We start from the raw sequence: 15,162 nt of genomic DNA, 5'->3' as shown, positions 1-15,162 counted from the left end.
AATGGAGTGACCTAAAATGATCATGAAGCAACCCTATTTGGTTCTACACCTGAGTGTTGGGAAATCACTTATGCCTGTTAGGCTGTAGTCATGTCTTTTTAACAGCCCTGATTTTTATTTTGATCAAGGCAGTGTTTCTACTTTTTGGTACAATCTGAAGTCAGACAGATGGTTTATGAGCTCAGATTTCATGTTGAAATCTATGTGGGTTCTGGACACAGAGCAAAGAGCTCTTCTCAGTATGCAAATCTTATAGTAAAATCTCCAAAATGTATTGTAAAGCTGACCCCTTCAGCTTCCAAAGATGTTTGTTTATGAAATATATCAGAATACTGTTCTAAAAGAAAAATGTCCTTCAGTTAAAAATAAATGCATTACATTGTATCAGTCTGGGACAGAACATGATCAATACCTTCAATTCGAGGAATTGGCACTTCCTCTATAAAGAGTGAGACAGCAAATATTTTAAGATTTATAGATAATATTATCTTTGTCATAATTACCCAACTAAGAACTACAGCACACAGGCTGTTATGGACAGCATGTAAGCAGATTAGTATGACTGTATCCCAAAAATATTTTATTCATAATTTAAGAATGGGTGGGGTTTGACTATATGCATTGGCTTACAACCTCTGTCAAACCATTCCACAGAGACAACCATGTCAGCACTCACCTTTCAGCCTCACACACCATCTAAACAGCATGCCATTTTAGAAGAGGATGTTTACTACTTAAGAGCCGTCAGATAGGCACTTAATGTTGGTCTTTCTGCCATTTTGCATATACATCATTCCATGTATCGATATCTGTCAATACAATGAGGAACAAAACCAGTTTTTCTTTGTTTGGAGGGACATGACCCATCAATAAAAGTGATAAGACTCTTGGTAGCATTAAGATCAAGGGAAGGAGGTATATCATGAAGGTCCCAGGATTCTCTAATTTTAAAGAGGTTCATGTGAGAAAGCTTGAAATTGTGAAACTGTTGAGAAATGGCATAAAGACTAGGAAGTCTTCATGAGTGAACTACCTTTGGGTTGAAATGCTGCCTTTTGGATAGAATGTGTGGTTCATGAAAGATGGAAAAGGGATGATTAACACCAATATATTAAGTTGGGAGTGTGACATTTGAAGACTTGAGACTAATTGTAGATGGTGAGCAAGAAGAGTGTGATCATTTTCTTAATCTAATGACTCTAATCTAAACAGTGATGCTGTATCTAGAAAACTCACAAAATCTTCCAGGCTCAAACATTAACTAGCCACATTTGTAATTTAAAAAAAAATCCTCATGGGCAGGAGAGATGACTGAGTGGTTAAGACATGCTGGTCTTCCAGAGGACCTGGGTTTGAGTCCCAGCACACATATGGTGAACTACAGACATCCGTGAGTCCAGTTTTGGGAGATCCTAACCCCTCATCTGGTCCCTGGAGGCTGCCTGGTGCACATGTCTGCATACATAAATGCAGGCAAACTGCCCATATACATAAAATAAAATAATTTTTTAAAAATTCCTTTAGTAGAACTATTTGTAAAACACATAATGGTGGTTAAAGAAAATTAAATGAGTGTAAAACAACACATCTTGCTTTCTATTGAGAGAGAGAGAGAGAAAGAGAGAGAGAAAGAGAGAGGGGACAAATAAATATTTTAAGGTATTTAAAGAAAATTAAAAACAGCTTCACACCTCTCCCACTCACCAGTTAATCTCACTGCCTGGTCCATATCAAGTCCTCAATACTGATTGATAGATAATTAACAAATAAAATATACTTAGAACTGAATTCATATCTTTTGCTTACAATATTTTCTCCATTATAAACATCTGCCTTACACTTTCAGATTCGGTGAATGTCCCAACGGAAAACCTTGCCAGTGTGACAGGATCTACCGTGGGCACACAACCTTTTCCAAATGACAATGTGTCTCCTACAAGTAAGGAGGTTTTCACACTACTTTTAATTTGCATAATCTACTAATGCTTTGACAAGCCGGGTGGTTAAAACTAGGAGACTTGCATGGTTCATGTCCTTCCTTGTTATGACCTTTGACATAAACCAAAGTGCTGTTCTCATAGTTTCCAAGAGCTAACACTTGAAGTCATGGGCAAATTGAAGTCAGTAAATATTCAATGAGGAATTTAAATTCTGTATTCATTATTAAATAGTAAATTGGCAGTCCTCCAAGACATCTTCTCACTGGGGAGCTTAAAAAATGGCTGCAAGTGGGGAGACTGTGGGCCTAAAATAGTTTGAACATTATATGTTTAAATTTGTCTGGCCTCAAATTAATTCACCAGGATGGCTAGTGAGTACTTTGAGTTCAATCCTCCCACCCACAGCAGCATTCACAGTGGGAGCCATTGGTCAGTGTTGCTATGGTAAAGTCATGCATAACAGGGAGTCTCAGAGGTTGGTATTGATGCGAACAAGGCATAATCCTGTTGCCCATGGCCTTTGCACATTATAGAGATCCATGGTGACCTCTGATATAAAAAAATCCAAAGTTATATTTAGAGTAGAAGCATGGCTTTCATTTCATATTTAATTAAAACTATCAATTTTGCTTGAAAATGGAATAAAACAAAAGCAGTCCACAGGAGTGAACAATTGCTTTAGCTGGTAGCCTTTTACATTTTGCCTACGGTCACTGTCACACAGCTACCTTACAGAAAGTGAGAAGTAGCTGGCAGGTGAAAAATGCCTGCAAACCACCCGTCAGAAGTTTCACGCTCAGGTTCTTGGTGTTTTAGAACACTCTCCCTCTCCTGCTCCCCTCTCCTTCCTCTTTCTCATCACCCTTCTCTCTCTTTTTTTTTTTTAGCTACCACTTTCAAAGGCCAGTAAATTACAACAGACATTTTCACTCAGCAAACATCAGCATATTTAATAATAATAAGAAGAAGAATAAAACCTCTGCAGTGCCCTGTGTATCATTTGTACATTGTGTGAAAAATTACTTTGATACAATGCATTATAAAACATCCCAAATGGTTCCAGGAGTCTGGAATCCATGGCTTAGCTCGACAACACGAAGGATTTTATGTGCCGTGAGTTTGAGTCATTGCCCTGAGCTTCAGTCATCTGAAAGATTGGCTGGAACAATAGCATGTACATCTGAACTCAAGAATACTCTCAAAACAAGATGCCTCAGTGCTCACTGCATGGTCCTCTCAGTAGGACTGCATTTAATATGGCTGTTGGCTTCTCCCTGACAAAGTACTTCGAGAAATAATGGCTACAGAAAAGTAGCCTTTTAACGCCATTCTCTCCCTCACTGCTGGTCACCTCTGCTTCATTCTCTCCATTAGAAACAAGCATATTCTCAGGGGAAGGGCTGGGATTTCATCTCTTGAAAAGAAGAGTAGGAATTGTGATCAAATATAAGTCACGGTGCTGTATCATTTTAAATGTTTTTATATTAAATGAAGAGTTGTTTGTCCTTCTTTATTATTCATAGTGAAGAGCACAAATATCCCTTTTCCCTTCTTCCAAGCAGGACACTGAGACACTAAACATGATCAGCACCTAGTGGTAGCAGAGGCTCTATTTATACCAGTCTGCTGACTCTGACTCTAGTTACATTAGATAGCACTTTTCCCAACCAGTCTGGCACTTAAAGAGACCAGACTAGATTTGTTTTGTCTTCTAACATGTACTTAGATAGTATATATAGGTGGTCATAATATTAATTGAATAGCTCAAAAATTAAAAGAATTGATAGATTGTTATACTTTGAAATGCCATTTACTATTTATAATATTTTAGGTATATAATATTACATACAAGAACCTTACGGCGTTAAAAATAATGGCAATTTTTATTCTGCCATCAGAAAGTTTAAAGCCCACATGAGAGAGGTGACACACACATGTGACCATAATTAAAAGCAGGAAAGTAAAAGGGGTCATACCCTGTGGAGTGGAAATATTCCAGGAAGATGGGTTATGCTATGTAAAACAGACCGCAGAGGCATGAACCCAGGCTTGCATAATCAGTCAAGACATTTATCCATTCGACAGACAACACAGTGTGCTTGCAAACATACTGGGGCATTTGTAAGAAGCATTGCCAGGTCAAGACACTTGGTTCTAAAGCAAGGGAGTCCCAGAGAATTGAAAGGAGGTAGAGGATGTTGCTGATTTGGGTGTGATGGCAACTCCATTAGTTTCCAACGTTATTACTATTTATAGACATGGGAAAGGAGCAAGGCAGGAGAGAGAGCTAGGTTGTGGCTTAGAGGTACATCCCTGGGTTCATCTCTCCAGCACCTTTACTATCACCACCACGACCAACTATGACAGCAAGGCTCAGTGTGCCACGGTGAGCATGCAGTAGGACTGGGGAAGTCTGCATGCAGTCTAGAAGGAGGGATTGGCTCAACTGGAAGAAAGACACAAAATGGGTTTTCAAACTATTATCCTTTTAACACTGTCTAAATTTTATTATTTAAAAATATTATTACTTATTTAAAGTTATACACTGAAATTAACCAGGCCCCCAAACTAAAATCGTCATCTAAAGCACAGCTGTAAATAATCTGAAGGCATCCTTCAGAAGAGAGGCGGGAGTCATAGGACTGCTGGGGAGAGAGGTGTGATGGGGCCAGGTGAAGGTGAGATAAACCAGTGGGCTGTGGGTTTACAGTGATCTGGATGCCAGAGGTCTCTGTGGCTTCTCAGAGTATGAGGAAAAGGAAAGAGGAAGCGATGTGTGTGGAATGAGAGCTGCAAGAGCAGGCAGCCTGAAGACTGGGTGATGTTGATTTACAGTGGCCTACGTTGATGGCAGTCTCAACAAGGCATTTGTAGAAATGGAGAGTCATATAGCAGATCCTCACCAGGATTGCCTGACTAAATACGGGGACAAAGAAAGGCTTTTCATTCAGCGCTCATTGTCAGCCACATTCAGAGTGTCCAGTTTGATCACATGCTCGCTCAGTCCCAGTCCAGCTGGCCTTGGTGAGCTCCCATTAGATCAGTCCCACCGTCTCAGTGGGTGGACACACCTCTGGCAGTCCTGACTTCCTTGTTCATGTTCTCCCTCCTTCTCCTCTTCATTTGGATCTTGGGAGCTTAGTCCAGTGCTCCAATATGGGTCTCTGTCTCTATCTCCATCCATCACCAGATGAAGGTTCATATTCATCTTTTTGGGTCTGGGTTATTTCACTCAGTAAAGTGTTTTCTATTTCCATTCATTTGCATGCAAAATTCACTGGATTTTGATTCTACTGCATGAACTGGCTTTGTGGGAGCCTAGTTTGTTTGGATGCTTACCTTCCTAGACCTAGATGGAGCGGGGGAGGACCTTGTACTTCCCTCGGGGCAGGGAACCCTGACTGCTCTTAGGACTGGAGAGAGAGAAAGAGGGGGGAAGGGGGAGGAAAATGGGAGGGGGTGGAAATTCTTAATAAATAAATAATAAATAAATAAACAAAAAAGGAAAGGCTTTTAGAATATTGTCACACACGTGCCTTCCAGCTTTCTCCTAGCAATTATCTAACCATTTCTTCCCCACCGACAAGGCTGTGTCACATAGCTGAACAGTGTCCCTGATATTTGTCATGTTCTCCCAGTGTGTCTGGGATTATTCTCAACCATAAATACATTGTTTCATTTCATTCTGCCAATAGCACAAACTTGAAGTGTTATTACAACCCACTTCACAGGAGAGAATACTGAGACGCAAAGAGATTAAATAGCAAATGTAAAGTTGTGCAGAAGGTTGACAAGTCAGAAAGGAACCTAGGTAGTCAGACCACTTCCTCTGTTAGCACAAATGCCTTTTGTGGTGAATAATTCCAGGCTCATTTGAAGCTGTTACTGCTCCTGCTCACAGAGAACACCTGCATTCATCTTTCTCTTTGCTGGACCAGAGGTTCCTGAGAAATTCAGTATCCAAGAATGGAACTCGCATCTCCTTTGTTAGAAATAATTCAGAGGAAAGAGCACCCTTCCATGCTCAGCATTTTCCTAGCACCCTTCCGTGCTCTGGGTCTTCCTAGCGCCCTTCCGTGCTCTGGGTCTTTCTAGCGCCCTTCCGTGCTCTGGGTCTTCCTAGCGCCCTTCCGTGCTCTGGGTCTTCCTAGCGCCCTTCCGTGCTCTGCGTCTTCCTAGCGCCCTTCCGTGCTCTGCCTCTGCCTCCAGCCACCTTAATACAATCTGCGTTGTAGGTAAGGCTCTACAACATCCACACAAAAACGCCATGCTCTCTTTTAGTTCTAGAAAATCCCGAGGCACCAAGGCGGCTCAGAGGGTGGGATAAGTTCTGAGAGTCAACTCTCCTCCACTCTCCATCACACAAACTGAACTCAGGTCATCTGGATCACATAGTAGGCCCTTTTACCTGCTGAACAACCTTGCCAGCCCCAGATGACCAAGTTTTAAGACTACTAACAACTAATCTGTCTACAACTGTACCACATATGTGGAGAACTCTGCCTTACTCTCTGTTGTCTTCGTTGAGTTGGACTTGAATCCCTTTCAGACCAATAATCTGGTGGTATATGATCCTCTTAGCCCTTCACTTAACATGTTAGACAAGCATGTTGTGACTAGAGTTTTGGAGTGTTCTTAGGACGTCTCTGTGAGTGTCTCCTTCACACCAACCTGAAGGTCAGTTTACACCTCAGTCTGACCTCTGCGACTGATATCGCTCATTGGAATGTGTCAGTACGGCCCAGATTCTCTTAAGGGCAAGTCTGCCATCTCAGTACTGCCTTTAAAGGCCCTTTGTGCTGTGGGGGAGCTCCAAGTTTGTGAAGGAAATTGGCAGATTGGTCCACGCACATCCAGTAGATGCTATAGTGATGCAGCGGAAGGCTGAGTGAAAACACTGTGGTATGGAAAATAATTTAATTTTCAGGCAATATCCCTGGAATACAAGGGAAGTCTTGGATGAGTTGGCCTGACTAACCACGTTGCTCTGACTGAACTTGCAAATCTTTTTTATTCTTGCACTTGGTTGATTATATAAGCTGGACTGGGTAGCAAAAAAAATTATTTTCTCCATCATTCTCTGTTCAAATGAGCTCTGTTGAATAGTTTCTTGGCCTCTGGAAGATATTTCAGACAAATTACTTGGCCCTTTGGGGGGTGATTTTCATATAATAAATGTCGTCTGGTCTTTTTCAGCCACTAGAACAGACATATATCAATAATTTAAAAGTCTTGTCAAATGTAGTGCCGAAACTTGAAAGAAATTAATTTAGTCCAGAAATTCTCTTCTCTCCCTTCCGCAAGCATGGGTCTGCCTTGGCCGCAGAGGGCTGACATGAATTGGCTTTGTGCTTTATGTCTGTGTGAGGTGAAGACAAGGAAACAGCTTCGCGATGCCCTGGTCTGACTCCAGCCTTTTGTTCCTGGCTAAGACCCCTCACTCAGGGAGCATGGATACCAGAAAAGACAGAAGGAATAAGTAAGAAAGGGCTTCCTTTAACAGGCTAGCTCTAATCTCATCTAGGCAGCTTAGGCTATGAAAAATAAAACTGGCCACCGTCATCTCACGAGTGCGTGGGCAGGTGACTTATAAAATTTTCAAAAAGTTATCAAACTGGGGAACCACTGGCGTTTTACCCATCTATGCTTTCTCTGAGAAGCAGAGGGGTCAGGCTCCGAGAAAATGAACAAGGATGTAGGGTAAGAAGCAGTTGGCACAGTGGCGCATGGCGACAGCCAGGACTAACTTTTGTAGAGCATTCTTCTGTCCCCTCCATTCAACCCAGACTAGATGAATATCTACAGAAACTCTGATAAAGTACGGCTTCCCTTTAAGTGGGACATATTTAAAGAGTTAAAGCGAAATGGCCTGGAAGGCTGTGAACCTCGGCTAACCTCAGGAAAGGTTCTGAACTAGTGCAAACAAAGCAAATTGGATGAAGCGCTGCTTATTTTTTTTTCCTGGAAACAACAATCATGATGATGTATGTCTGAACGCTTGCAGAATTTAATAACAGTTAGTCTTCACACTGAAGGAAAAATAAACAACCAGGAAACACAGCAATCAACTATCTATCATTTGGGTTTTCATACTTTTTGCCTATAGCGTGTGTCATAATGTAAAATCAATTATTGGAAAGCAAAGGTTTTAGTGTGCTGGGAGGCAGACTCAGTCTTGAAACCGAAAAGACTGAAATAAATACCCCATTCTCATGCTGAGAATATTACTAATGTGAATGGTTCAAAACTACAATTAAAATTGTTTTTAAAATTCTCTACTGCATGTAGAGACAATCAGACATGATCACCTTTTTAAAAATGTCATTTTAAAATTTTGATAATTACATACATGTATACCCTAGGATTGGCAGCTACTACAAGCTTACTAAGGCTTGGAATGCAGAGAAGTTTCTACCTGTCCTTCCCTGGTCCAATTCTCCCACAGTATTCCTGGTCTGAGAACACATAGCTTTACATGCTTGCTGTCAGATTTGGATTCCTTATTTGATTATCTATCCCTTCCATGTCTCCTCTAATCATTCATGTCTCCTCCATGGACGTAGGCTGCAGAGGAGCAATATTCCAAATTTCAAGGTCAGCACCTAAGAGATACAAGCCCTCAAATATTTGTTGAACAAAGAGTGCATGCAGGGGGGTGACTGTGACTGTTAATATGTGGCCGTGGCATGTGAGCAGACCTCAATCCCGAGACATGGTGTAAACCCGCAGGAAGGAGAGTGGGTTGAATTTATTTAGAAAACAATTGTTTTCCCGGATGGACTCCACTCTACTTCTCTGTGGTTAATAAGGCCCCATAGTAAATGACTCATTCTTTCAATGACCTATGCAAAGTTGAACAGGCCAAGAATGATAACAAAAACCAAGCGGAAGACCAGTTAACCTGAAACCAGGTTGTGTGTGGACAGAGAGGCCAGGTTTCGCTGACTCTTTTGTTTCCTAGGGGCTCATGTGTTCTAAGCCCTTGACAAACGCCAGAGTTTTGCCTGTGAAAGATGCTGAGCTCTGAATGAGTTCAGAAACATTCGCAGAAGTCAGTACACATGGCTGAGCTGAGGTCCTCCCCTTCACACGTCTTCCCTTTCTGATGCTGCTGCCTATTCAAATCTCCAAGTAGCATAAGGCATCTCCTAAGAGCTCCCCGGTAGGTGACAGTTTATATGGAGGAATACATGGCATTGCATCTCTTTGGACTTCACCAGCAGGCTGCATTAAGGAGTCATTTGCTGTGGACATCTCTGCACATGAACTACTTGTAACCATACACCAATTAATTTACCATACACAATTTTTTCAAAAATTTCATTATCCATTTTATCCAGTTAAGAATTTTTCCAGAGCTGGAGAGATGACTCAGTGGTTAAGATAATTTTTCTAAAATCGACGCACTCGGGAAGCTGGCACATTATTCTCTACTCAGAGCTGTGTGCGTAAACATTGACCGCTGCTATCGTACTGCAAGGGTTTTGTTGAGGACATTGTACAGTTTTCTCTAATTAGAGCAGCTTGTGCAAACACAGTCCGCTGCTATTGTACTGCAAGGGTGTTGTTGAGGACATTGTACAACTTACACAACAGTCATCATACAAGAACTTGGAAAATCTTTTTCTCAACTATGGTAAGAAGAATAAGTTTCCAAAACTGACTTATGTTGTCTTTTAATGCACATCAATCAAATAATACATGTTGTTTCTTTCCAATCATTTGGTCTAGAAAATTTTGGCAAATGTGGGACTCTATCTGCTAAAGGAACAAAGTATTGAGGGATGCACACTGTGTCCTATCCCTATCCTGGTTTCAACAGAGCTCAGCTTTCCCTGTTTCTCCTGTCCTGATTTCTTCTTTTCATTCACTGTTTCGTTTCTTTTGCGTGTATTTACATAAGCCACCTTAGGTGTGTGGGGGAACAAAGGAGAAATACATACATCAAAATAGATAGAAAACATGTCTCCTAAGGAGATGCAGACAAGTTTTTAACAGAGTGTGGCTGGATGCTCTTCTCCCTTCATCTGTCTTTCCTCCTCTCCAGAGAAGCATTCATGTTGTAAGCAAACGTGAGCCACATTTTCATTTGTGGCCAAGACAAAAAGGAAGGAAAGGGTGTGTTGTAAAGATGGAGATGACTTTGTAAGCTAAGAATTGAAATAAATACAAACATATAGTATGTGGAAATATACTCTTACGAAAATTCATTGTCAGCTAAAAAAAATCAAAGTAAATATGAAACCCTAGTTAGCAGGTGAAAATATTTTGTCCTTCTGAAAATACACTGTAAGGTAAATTTTGTGAGGCAGAAACCTTGATTTCCCTTATTGCCTCACCCTTAGCACCTAGAATAGTGTTCGGTACAAAGCAGATATTGATTCAATATGTGTTTGGAAAGTGAATATAATAGATTTGAATTTAGAACTGTGTTGGTAGCAAAGGAGTGATTTGAATATTTGCTATGTAACCTGTTCAGTTTGTTTTCATATTTAAAATGAAGTCATTAGATATGTGCCTTCTTAGATTCCTCCCAAAGACTCTCTTGTTTAGTGTCATCATTAAGCATGTGACTATAAATACTTATAGCAATTTGGAAGTTTTTGTTTTACAAGCAGGATATCAAGGTATGACTTCAATGGCCATTGTAGATAGGGATGTGTCGACACCAGATACAACTCCCCAAGGAGTGTAGCAGGCTTTCTTCCCCTGCGTCATGTTCAGCAACTCATTGTCTTACTACTGTATCTAAAACCTTGAAGTTTGGGAAAAGTCTATGTTTTCTGGTTGATTTAGAGTTACCCTGCAGTGACTACATAAGGATGTGATAATTGCTAGAGTCTTAACAGTAAGCTGTGATGACATGCATTACAATATACCTTTCATTTGTCAAGGGATTTTAAGGTAATATTAAAGTAACGCAGTTACAAGGTTAGAAAAAGGGAAACCGCCAGTAACAAGTTGACATTGAACATGAATCACAGAGTGTCAGCCTCAGAACAGCCAGTGTCTGAGTAGGAAGGACATTTCATATGTCCCCAAAGTCACACAGATTAAAAAAAAAAACAGTGCATCAAAGCAAAATTAAATTACAGTTTCATAAGAAAAACAGTTGGATTCTGAAAATAATTTTATCTTTCAGCCAGCAATTCCAGCATGACGACTAAAGGCTTCAACTATGTCCAGACATCCCACGGAACAGACAGCAAAAACTGTTGAGTATACCACGGGTCCCTTTGTGTCTTCTATTTAGTCACTCAACACATGTATTGAACAGCCACCGTGTCCTATGTTCATTCATAACCATATTCTTGAAAACTTTCAAAGCATCGACCATGTTTCAAGTACTGTTGCAGATGATTAGCATACATATATGAACAAGATCTAAGTTCCAAATTTGCTGTGAGGAGAGACAGATACACAATAACTAATGATACAAGGAAGAAAACTCAATGCACAGACATGAGAAGAGTCAGGGGAGGACAGCAGGAGCTGCTGTGGTAACTGGGAAATAGTCTTGAAAATAAGGAGCCGAAAATAAGATGTGATGGTCCACACCTGTCGTAAACAGAGACTGTACTTTTGTTTTCTGGCCGCCCTGACCCAAATAATCACATGCAACAACTATATTAATTACAACACTGTTTAGTCAATGGCTCAGGCAAATTACTAGCTAACTCTTATATCTTAAATTAACCCATTTCTGTTCATCTGTATATCACCATGAGGCTAAGGTTTACTGGTGAGGTTCTGGTGTCTTTCTCCTTCAGCAGCTATAGGGTGTCTCCCTGATACCACCTTCTTTCCGCCTCTGTCTCTGCTTGGGTTTTCAGCCTTTTTTTTCTCAGTGAGACATCCTCATCTTGCTTCCTGAACCTGTAATTCCAGGATTTGGGGAGATGAAGAGAAAGGATCATGAGTTCAAGAACTGGCTGCACAGCCAGTTCAATGTCATCTCCTGATGCATAGGTAGTTCATGGCACTACTTACTGTCTTTTGGAAGGAGCAGGAGGGAAATGGAGGATGAAGAGAAGAGGGAAGGTAGAACCAAAAGCCAATGAAAATGTCAGACCAAGTTCTGAACACATGTGTAGAAAGTGCAAACTAGCCAGGAGATGTGTATCCATAATGAAAATAAAAGAGAATGAACTCCCACCCCTAGCTTAAGAGCTATTGGCAGTTGATGGCTGCTAGGGAGAGAGAAACTTGGTTTTCTTTAAGGGTGTGGTCACTGACAGGTTGACTATGTTCCCATGTGTGGTCCCATACTGATGCATATATGGGCAGCACTAATTAGACTCAGTGAGTTATGCGTTGGGGGAGAGAAAGGAAGGAGTAAGGTAGATAGATGATAGATAAAATATAGATAGATGAGAGAGAGACAGATTGATGGATGGATGGATAGATAAATAGATAGATAGATAGATAGATAGATAGATAGATAGATAGATAGATAGTCAAATAGATTGAACATGAAGGGAGTGCATGATGTTGGAGAGAGTCCAGAAGGAGCTGGAGGACTCAGGGAGAGAATATAAACAAAGTAAGCTATATACGTGCATAAAATTCTCAAAGAACAAATTTAAATATTATATTTTTTTAAAAAGAAGAGACAGTCGAAGGCAATGTAAAGGAACCACTGTGACTTGGAACCGTGCCAACTGCAGGGACCAACTTGGTAGATATTAACAGCCCACAGAGGACACTTACTGCCTCTGTGTGGCAGAAGACAGAGAGCTGACAGGGGAGGTCACATGTAAAGTAGAATAAAAAGAAACGAGGACATCGCTGGCCTAAGGTTCAAAATCAGACGTAACCTCTGAGCTCATCTGTGCTCTCTGGCTCGGTCACTGTGTCCCTGGAAGGCTGACCCAGGGAGTGAGAGAGAGAAAAGAATTCACATAGACAGATCTTTGTGATATTACTTATTGCTTTTATCTCTTTGGTGGACCTCAGGCCCAAAGTTAGATTAATCACAATCTTTAATTCATCACATACTTTCCTCATTAGACAATGGAATACTCTTCATAATTTAACATAGTCCTTTTGTTAAATATACTAATAATTGATACCTATGTTTAAACTCAGTACCCCAAAACAGGGGATGAAAAAGCAGTGCTCAGAAGGAGGAGCATTAAAGGAGAGACACAGATCAGTGGGGTTTAGACACAGAACATAGGTAGCACGGCGGATGATGGTGAAAAAGGAGGGACTTTTCAGCCAACTTACCTGAAACATTGATTATTTTTAAGAAAAGCGCTCAAATGGACTTTTATGCTACACATTATATAGAAGCGAACTGCATATAGTTTAAGACCTATTTTGATTTTATAAAATAGATTATAAATAGATTTATATTTTAAAAAATCTTACAAATAAACAATATTGTCACACATTAAAACTAAACAGATCAAACTCTGTGCAATTCAGTGAACTTCTTTACAGCTAAAATAAGCATAGTTTAAGATCTTGATGTCAAAATGCAAAAATTTAAATATGAAATAAAAGTGTGGTTTTTGTACTGACTCTAAAAGGATTGATAACTTACATGGAATTAAGAAATCTGATTCATGAGGAGACAATTCTTTTCTTTTTCTTTCCTTTCTTTTCTTTTTTTTCGATACAGTGTTTCTCTTTGTAGTTTTGGAGCCTGTCCTGGTACTCCCTCTGCAGCCCAGGCTGGCCTCGAACTCACAGAGATAGATCCACTTGCCTCTACCTCCCGAGTGCTGGGATTAAACGTGTGTACCACCACCTGGCAATAAGACAATTTTTTTAAAAAAGTTTTTAAAGGAGTTCTACTGTGGGGGAAGATATTGGCCACATATTTCACAACTGAAAGGACTCAGTACCCTTACAACTGTGTAAGCAGGGACTGGGGAAATGGCCCAGGGGGAACTGGTGTTTGCTTTGTGTGTAGGCATGAGTACCTGGGTTCAGATCCCTAGCACCTTCGCGAGAGTCAGCATAGCTAAGCATGCCTGTCAACCCAGTGCTATGGAGGGGAAAGGGGCCTTAAAGACAAGGAGATTGCTGAGGTTTACCAGCTGGCCAGCTACAGGTTCAGTGAGGGACTGCATCTCAAGGGGATGAGGGAGAGCGTGATAGAGCAGGGCAGCAGGCTGACATCTTTCTGTGAGAAACAAGATCCTCAACTCCTTAACTACAAACTCAGGAGACTCTCAAAAGTGAAACGACTGTTGGTTCTGCAGAAAGGACACCAGCATAGAGAAGAGATAAAAAAGGCTGGCATGTTGAATTGGCCTGAAACAGACAGTGTTTTTAAAGTTCCTGGTCCCAAGAAATTGTTGCCCTTAGACTGGTACTTTAGTGAGTTACAATCTTTACACTCTACAAGTGTCCTATTGGCTCAGGATGCAAAGCCTTATCTGAAACATCCCGGGGCTTGAGACTACACCCTTTTCTGAATAAGGATGTCTGCCCTGCAGATTGTCTGCCACTTCCAGCTCTCGGGATGTTGAGACTAGCCAGTGCCAGTCCCAGCTAGGCCAGAATGGAAGCCTCATTCTTTCTGCTTATCTGTGAGCCTTTGATGAGCTAAGCACACTTTGTACTGAAAATTTACCATAGTGATTTCTTGCTTACATTTCTTTGGCTTCTGCACACACATGCATCCACATGCATGTACTACACAAATACATACAGAGAGAAAAGAAAGAGAGGGTATAAAGAATGATTACAGCTCAAAACAACAACAAAACAAAGGACAATAGGAAAAGTACGTAAGGAAATCTTAGAACTCAACAGCAAAAGCCAATAGAAAATGGAAGCAACCCTTCATTTCAAACTATGAAACACACCGGCATAGAAACATCTAAAGAGTTGTTCTGACTCGAGGAATCAAGAAAGGTGAATAAAAACTGAAACCAGAGTCACGTTTTCTGCATTGTCATTGTTCATTGCTATGTTGTAATTACATAAACATGCTGTTTATGTGAACACATGTTGTTACTCTCTCTTCCCACAGCTCAGGCATGGTGTGTGAAAGCTGAACAGGGCCAACTCTACTCCACAATCTTACTCCTAGTCCTAGGCCTTCTCCCACAAACTCTACTCCACAATTTTACTCCTAGTTCTAGGCCTTCTCCCACAGTTTACTGTGCACAGGAGGAATGAGCATCAATACTGGCAGAAAACTCCATTTATACAGCAAAAATTATGAATAATCTAAATGACAGTGGTCAACAGAACAGATAAATTG

At 40.7% G+C, this 15,162-nt stretch overlaps 1 protein-coding gene across 6 annotated transcripts in view; it reads left to right on the top strand.

Annotated features, from left to right (window-relative positions):
* Cd96 (CD96 molecule) overlaps positions 1-15,162 on the top strand; it is a 78,584-nt gene that overhangs the window by 48,282 nt on the left and 15,140 nt on the right. For 4 of the 6 annotated variants that reach the window (XM_048454342.3, XM_048454339.3, XM_048454341.3 and 1 more), the window contains exons 8-9: positions 1,847-1,939; positions 11,083-11,154. In XM_048454342.3, coding sequence (XP_048310299.3) covers positions 1,847-1,939; positions 11,083-11,154 — 165 coding nt within the window. The remainder of the gene's footprint in view (positions 1-1,846; positions 1,940-11,082; positions 11,155-15,162) is intronic. The other 2 variants (XM_048454343.3, XM_048454340.3) reach the window with 2 other exon arrangements.

This window comes from Myodes glareolus, chromosome 2 (genome assembly GCF_982192425.1).
Source record: "Myodes glareolus chromosome 2, mMyoGla1.1, whole genome shotgun sequence".
NCBI classification, from domain to species: domain Eukaryota; kingdom Metazoa; phylum Chordata; class Mammalia; order Rodentia; family Cricetidae; genus Myodes; species Myodes glareolus.
Note: the sequence above shows the minus strand (reverse complement) of the source record. Positions and strands in the feature narration are given on the sequence as shown.